A 7,300-nucleotide genomic window follows, 5' to 3' on the forward strand; every position below is an offset into this window, starting at 1 on the left:
GACTGATTCTTTCTTGTATAGCGTTTTCTACTCTCCTAAAGTACTCAAAGCGCTCTATACAACACAGCCAGGAATTGAACCACCAACCACCCCACACTGTGCAGTGCGTGTGCAATTATGCTTGTGGATCATACCTTATGCATTTATAACACATTTGAGATTTCTTCCCTATATGTACAACACTAACCAGTGGCATCATATACATATTTTTAAACAGGATTTTTGTTTCAGCTGACAGCATCTATGACGCACAATCCAAAGACAGTGAAAGTTACAGGTCTGTTGCACTTAACTATAGTAACAGAGCTCATAGTGTGTAAAGGAGGTAGCTTTTGAATACAGAGCACATTGAAACATTGTGTGTTTTAAGGTCATATGAGGATTTTAGGAAAGCTGCTAAACAGAGAGGGCTTATTGCTCATTATACAGGCCTATATCTCACGCAGCAGAAAAAGGGAAGTTAACTGATAATAGTATGCAATCACCTTAGCTGAGTTGATTAACCCTTTAAGACCTACCATAGAACCAAGTCTGCCAGATCTTATATTATATTTTTACATGCTATAGTGCCATTTTTGGGAGCATTTCAAGTTGCTATACATCAATACAACCATTATAACCCAAATTTTAATAATATGTTTGCATTAAGTGCATAGTAACTACATAAATTGCAAAAAATGCAATAAATTACAAAAAATTTGAAAATTGTTTTTGTTTTTTAACATATATTTAACCCTGAACCCTTATGCTTCAGTCCCACACATTAATACAAATGCCTCTCCTAATGAGGACACAATCTTTATTTAAATTTTTATGTATAAACACAAAAATGACAACACAAAGCAAGGATAAAACCAGGCTAAAGTGCTATAAAGTGATTCCCACAGAGTACTCTAGAAACGTACATTTGTGACCTGGTCTATAGTTCAGGGTCTGACTGCTCAGCTGGTTTAGGCATTCACTCAGTTTTAACATCCTTCTGGGCTCTTGGCTTACATTGTGTTAGTGTAACTTCGTGCATTCGGTCTGTGCAGGTGCTTGTCAAGAGTCGAAGTTGTGTTAGCAGTGTTATACATTTGTTTGTGTCCTGGATGCAGTTTGTGTTTTACTATCTTTAGCATGTAACTAGCACTACAGAAGCAGAAAAAGAGCAAAGAGCAGAAGATAATGGATGGAAATGTAAATATAATATTATTTCATTCCCAAAGATAGCAAGAGTTAGCAGATAGAGAGGACAAAAGACAATGATGTAAGATTGTGTTCAAGGTTAAAGTCTTACATGCCTGATATATGTCTTTGACAATCAGTTAAGGTTAAGGATTGCGTTAAATTCATAGTTTGTGTGAGAATAATGCGTAAGAGTGCAGACTCTAGAATGAGTGTCTTCTCAGTTTTGCAGTTTTATAGAAAAGATTGAAGCAATGGATTGATTTGGTATCTATTTTGGAAGATCTGTCATGGTCCTGGGCCATGTTGGCCCAGTATTCTTAGTTTTTGTATTTTGTTCCCTATTTATGCCTTGGTTCCTAGGTTATTTAGTTAAGATGTTCCTTATTTGGTTACCTCCTGTGTGCCCCTGTGTATCTGTGAGCCCTCGTCTCTCCTTGTGTTTTATTCCATGTTTTCCCCAGCCTGTTATGTCTGTGTTCTCCCCGTGCTCTCTCTCCTCCTGTCTGAACCTCTGTGTACTTCCTGTTTTACTTTGACAGTCTCTCGTCAGTATGTGTCATGTTGTGTTCACTCCTGCCCTGTCTCGTTATGATTATCTGTGTCAGCTGTGTTCCCCGTGTGCTCCCACTTCCCTCGTTAACCCTCTGTGTATTTATGTGCATGTCTCCATCAGGTCAGTGTCGCGTCGTCAATGTCTTCTCCCCGAACCTGTGTGTCTTTCTGTGTTCCCACGGTCTTCTGTTAGTATTCCCAGTTTAGTTCTGTTCCTTTGTGAAACCTGCAATAAAGCAGTGATTTTGAGTTCAGTTCCTGCCTCCGTGAGTTTTGCGTTTGGGTCCTCATCTGCCTCCACACAGCCGGTTCATGACAAGATCAGGTCAATTCACATACTAAATTAGTTTTTCCATTATCATGTGTAAAATTTAAAACAGAATGTTTTATGACAACAGCCCAAAAAAGCCACAAGCAGATCCACCTCCTGTTGCGTTACTCCATGGCGCTAGTCATAATGCCTCTGCTAACACACTAAGACCTCCACCAAGGATTCCATACTCATCTTATTCTCCCATCTGCCCTTCTGCCCATCGTGACTCTCTTGGAACTGGACAACTCTCCCCCCCCCGGTTCATTTCCCAGGATACTCTCACGGACACAGCGACCAGGATTCAACAGACTGTGTTCCTCTCGTGTAGCATTCTTTGGCCTCGTTACCTTCCTCGTTTCTCGGCCGTTTGTGAATGTTATAGGTTGGGTCATGTTCTAAGTCTTGAATTTCTGTTTTTGTTCATAAAACCTGTAAACAGTTCTTCTAGTCCATTGAGTCTGCTTTTGGGTCCAACGCTCTCATTTTGACCAGTTCATGACAACTACTTTGCAATTTGTTCATTTGTTCTGTCTCAATAAAGAGTGCCAATCAAAGACAACACTTTAGTATTTAGGATACTTGATTTAAAAAAAAAATCACACAAATCACAGGTTGTATTTTTTACTTTCTCTCTCTCTCTCTCTCTCTCTCTCTCTCTCTCTCTCTCTCTCTCTCTCTCTTTTATTATTATTTTTTATCCACTTTAAATCCCAACTTGTAATGACACTTGGTAAGAGGACTGCAGTTCACCTTTAGATGGCACCATTGATCTTCACAACATAAACTAGTGGATCTCTGCACACAGAACAGGTTTATACATGTTGGATATATACAGCATGGCAGCATGACTTATTTATCTTATGTTTTTGTTTTTCTTAAAGAAAAAAAATATTTCTGTACTACACTTTCATTGATATGCACAATAATCATGTAGTTATCAAAAAAAATATATATATATTTTCAAATGATTCAATAATTACATCATTATTTACAGCATAAACTTTATAAAAAGAAGGCTGTACTTGTCTCTCTCGCTCGCTATCTCTCTCTCTCTATATGTGTGTGTGTGTATGTATGAGTTATTAAAGCTGTTTCAAATCATTTCAAATAATGTATACAGTGTATGAAGAACAAAAAGAGCATATTATAATGACAGCACCAATGAAGTTGAGGGAAGATGATGGCTGAGGGAGTTAAAGTTAGGCCACATGGTATAGAAAAAAGGTGGACAAACAGAGCTAAACATGCAGCTTTGAGGTTTTTGGTACCTCTGCATTAAAGTAGGTGGGGCAGAAATACAGAACTATGACTCTAGATCCCATTCTGCAATCCCATAACCATCCAGGAGAGCTCTTATATGTCAAGTATAGAGATTGCTTAGAGAAAAGATATTTTCTACCTTACAGTAAGACCAAAAGCGAATCTAATTCCATTTCATAAACAAGGTCCCTTGATAATAGTCAAGATTGTTCTCTCTGGGAAAAGCTGCTTGGATAGTTCAGAAATGTGCACTCTTTCTCCTTTGGTCCATCACCCATCTGGCAGGGTTCATGTCCAGCTTTAAAATATTAAGCAGCCAGGGGTCCTGCTGTGCACCTCTAATGAATTCTTCCATGCTCACAGTACCTGTAAAACACAAAAAACAGCAAAACCCGACTCATTTTCTCACCTTTTCACCATTTCCACTCTTGTCCTATCTACATTTGCATTCACTGCAAATTAATTATCATTATTAAAAAATGCTCACCATCCCCATCAGTATCAACAGCTGCTAATATTCGATCAACAACCTCATCGACAGTAAGACAGGAATCACTTGTGTTGTCCTTGGAGATTTTCTTAACCCGATAGATGCTCTGGATAAAAGCAATGATTTTTATAAAATAAGAAAATATATAGTTAGGTCTTAGGAATTTTAGTACACATCGTTATGTAAATAAAACAATAATTAAGGCAATAATAATAATGATAGCAGAAATCAATACAATATTGAACTGAAGATTTGGAAATGAGCAGAATAAGAGACAAAGAAATTCATTTATTAACTGGAAATATTATGGGCATCACATAAATAACAGCATCACCAGAAGCCATTACATTCTTCATCAGAAATAGAAATGTCCAATAGTTAAAATTCATTCTTAAAAAAAATATCTTAAAAATTTTCTTTTTCTCTCTTTCCATTGTCCTTAGCTTCTGAAATACAAAAATACAGTATATGAGATTTATCAGGCTAAACATATAACACAGTTTAATTATCACGTATTTAGAGTTACAGACTACCATAAGTAATTTGAAATGTATATTTGGTAGAGTCACGTTTGGTTAAAAAAAAGGTTTGTTGTCTTTTTTTGTACTTATATTCTCAGCACTTACTCTGTTAGGAAATACAGTGAAATCCCAAGGATACAGTGCTTTTAAAGCATTTGCATACTCTCTAAAGCACTTGACAGTAAAAGCAAATATTAGGAACTTTGCTAGGGAAGTACATATCAAAGACCACAGCTTGTTAAGTATATGTAAACGCTATCATAGACAAAATGTAAAAAATAAATACACTGAGATGCATCATTCTGAACATAAAATTTCTATTTTATAAAAAGAAAATATTTTTCCTTTGGTTCACATTTAGGACTTACATCGATTATTGACCGTAGTTCATTCCTATCCACGTATCCATTTCCATCTTTGTCGTACACCTTGAATGACCAGCGCAGTTTATGCTCCAGGTCTCCCCGGAAAACAAGATTTAGTGCTGCCACAAACTCAAGGAAATCAATTGTATTGTCCTAAAAGAGAGGTTAGATGAGAACATTTTGGTTACTTTATCACATTTCATGATATGACTGTAAGCCAGGCTGTAGCAGGTTTCATTCTCTCACCCCATTTTTATCAAACGCTCGAAACATGTTCTCTGCATAATCAGAAGCTTCTCCTGTAGCTTCCACACCAAAGAAACGCTTAAACTCATGCAGAAAAAGTAATCCACTCGGGCATTCCAAAATAAACTTTTTGTACATATCCTGGATGATTTTAATGTCTATCTGCTCAGTGCTCTCTGTTTGCTGCGTCTGCCCCATGTCTGTCATGTAATTCAGTCCATAGTCCTGAAACCTTTCTGTACAGCTTCCACGACGAGTTGGACAGATTTAAAATGGACGTCTGACACTCTTAGGTGTTTTTTTTATAACCCGCTAGAATCACAGAGCTCTACTTTCTTTATGGGGCAGGTGATTAGTGGCCTTGGGATTACTGTGGTAATACGTTGCTAGGGTTTCCTCTTGCTGAGTTAATTAGGTTTGTAGCTAATTGTGGGTCTAGGCCAAACTCAGAAGAGCAACACCAGTGATATTCCAACATTAACATCAAAGGTGTGTGCATTCAGATTGGCATACAGTACACTGGTGTCTGTAAAAAGAACAAAAATAAATTAGCGAATATTAGTGTAATAGCAATAGATGGGAGTTAAATAGCAAGGGACAAAGGACACATCTTGTCTTTTTTTCAAATGTATTAATTTATAAATAAAGAAATGAAAAAAGAAAGTCAAAAGCTTGCACAATTTGGTTCAATGAGGCAAAAACAATGCAACAAGCTGAAATGCAATATTAGCCACAATGGGAAGTTTGAAGCTTGAACTTTGGTCATCTGTACTTCCCAAACACAGTGTGTTGTTAAAAATCATGACCAACATTGCTGGTGCTCCTGCCCTTATTTTTGGACTCCGGGCTCAAATTGTTTTCCGAAAAACAACCAATTTTCAACCTTTCAAATGTCGTTGTTGAGTGATTTTGAAATGAATAACTTCAAATTTACACTTATTTATCTCTGTAGTCTTTTTCAAACTATAAAGAAATAGATAGATGTGCTGCTTTGTTACATAAATTCTTTTGCAGATTTGCTGAGCAGTTTAGGTTTTGTCACATTAATTTGCAGACAATAGCAAAACAACGACCCAAAGGAGATCCTTCAAGATATATTATTTTCCTTTTTACTGTTTCAATTATTAACCAAATAGCCAAATCATTTCCAGCAGCAGTCTCAGCTGCAGTTCACGATTGCACTTTTCATGCGAGAGGAATCACCAAAGGTTTGTTCTAAAGCTCCTATACAGACATATAGCTTCGGCTGACTCTAAAGCTGACTTACGTGTTCATGTAACTGCTGACTGGGTCATGTTCACGTGGCAATCCTTAACCAGTGCTTCTTTTCTATTTAGAAAAAAGAAGCTAAGCAACTAAGACGCTTTAGGTCATCTTATAGATTGCATTAGCACCACAGGCTAGAGAGCCAAATCCTATAGAGTGAAAACATCCCTAAATGTGTCCAAGTTTGCCATTAGTATGTTGCATCATTTTAAGAATAGCTTAAAATTATTTGTTTGATGCTTAATAATTCTATTAAAACATAAGCAATACAAAGCAAGAACTACTTACATAGTTGCTAGGGATTATTTGTAATATTCTGTATCTCTTATTCTCTGTCTTATTATATGTTTTTAAGTAATTCTCCTTTTATTTTGAGTTTTTTCTTTCTCTGTTTTTAGTACTTCTAAGATTGTAAAATATTGTGACAGGGTTGTGGTCTCTGGCTCTACTGCAATGGAGGGGTGGTATGATAAGCTCATGGGATGGTCCTGAGAGGTCGTAGGGGACAGGTGAGATGGATGAACTAATGAACTCTGCCCCTTTTTAGTATTTGGAGTCGGGAAGGAGGAGTGTGTTGTGTGGGAAAACCTGTTTCCCAGTTGAACATAAGGTGCAGAACCAGTGGATAGTGCTGTTTCAAATTAAAAGTGCTACGACTGACACTCAAACGCTGGTGTGGGTCCTGATCCTTTCACAAACATTTTGTATATTTTCTTTGACTATAGCTACTGAGAAGTATGTCTGAAACCTCAGCGTGAAGTGACTTCTCACTTAAATTGTCATTTTAGGGCCCTGTTAGATGATATTACACACTGTCAGTCAGTTTTTAACTGCAAAGCATGAGCAGCAACTATTGACTTTCTGGAGTTTTTTAAAGTGTACACTATAAAAAAATTGTAATAAAAATAGTTTACTGTGTATTTTACAGTTTTGTACTGTTCTTTTAGAATATCATTAAATTTACATAAATAGACTGTGATTTTACATTTCAAATGTGAATTAAAGGTAAAATCACTGTAAATCTAATAAAACATATTTTTCTTGTTTTTTTAAATGTATTTGTCTGTACATATGCATATTTAGATTGTTAAAATACATTCACAAATGTATCATAATT

The 7,300-nt window shown here is 36.5% G+C and overlaps 1 protein-coding gene across 1 annotated transcript; it reads right to left on the minus strand.

The window, feature by feature from the left end:
• Window positions 1-3,165: 3,165 nt before the first annotated feature.
• LOC308398378 (guanylyl cyclase-activating protein 2-like) lies at window positions 3,166-5,148 on the minus strand. Its single transcript, XM_080884954.1, has 4 exons — window positions 4,918-5,148; window positions 4,675-4,824; window positions 3,783-3,891; window positions 3,166-3,661 (listed from the first exon to the last, which is right to left on the minus strand). Exons 1-4 carry the CDS (start codon window positions 5,122-5,124, stop codon window positions 3,534-3,536), a joined length of 594 nt encoding a protein of 197 aa, XP_080741080.1. The 5' UTR covers window positions 5,125-5,148; the 3' UTR covers window positions 3,166-3,533.
• Between the last annotated feature and the right edge of the window lie 2,152 nt (window positions 5,149-7,300).

The sequence above is a fragment of the Rhamphochromis sp. 'chilingali' genome (assembly GCF_963969265.1).
Source record: "Rhamphochromis sp. 'chilingali' genome assembly, chromosome: 6".
NCBI classification, from domain to species: Eukaryota; Metazoa; Chordata; class Actinopteri; order Cichliformes; family Cichlidae; genus Rhamphochromis; species Rhamphochromis sp. 'chilingali'.

What these genes read in the sequence shown, in the direction of transcription:
- LOC308398378 (XM_080884954.1), bottom strand. Translation starts at nt 5,124, where the DNA reads ATGACAGACATGGGGCAGACGCAGCAAACAGAGAGCACTGAGCAGATA. An exon ending in AACTACGGTCAATAATCGAT is followed by an intron (nt 3,892 to 4,674) that starts GTAAGTCCTAAA and finishes GCTTTTATCCAG; the next exon opens with AGCATCTATCGGGTTAAGAA. An exon ending in TGTTGATACTGATGGGGATG is followed by an intron (nt 3,662 to 3,782) that starts GTGAGCATTTTT and finishes TGTGTTTTACAG; the next exon opens with GTACTGTGAGCATGGAAGAA.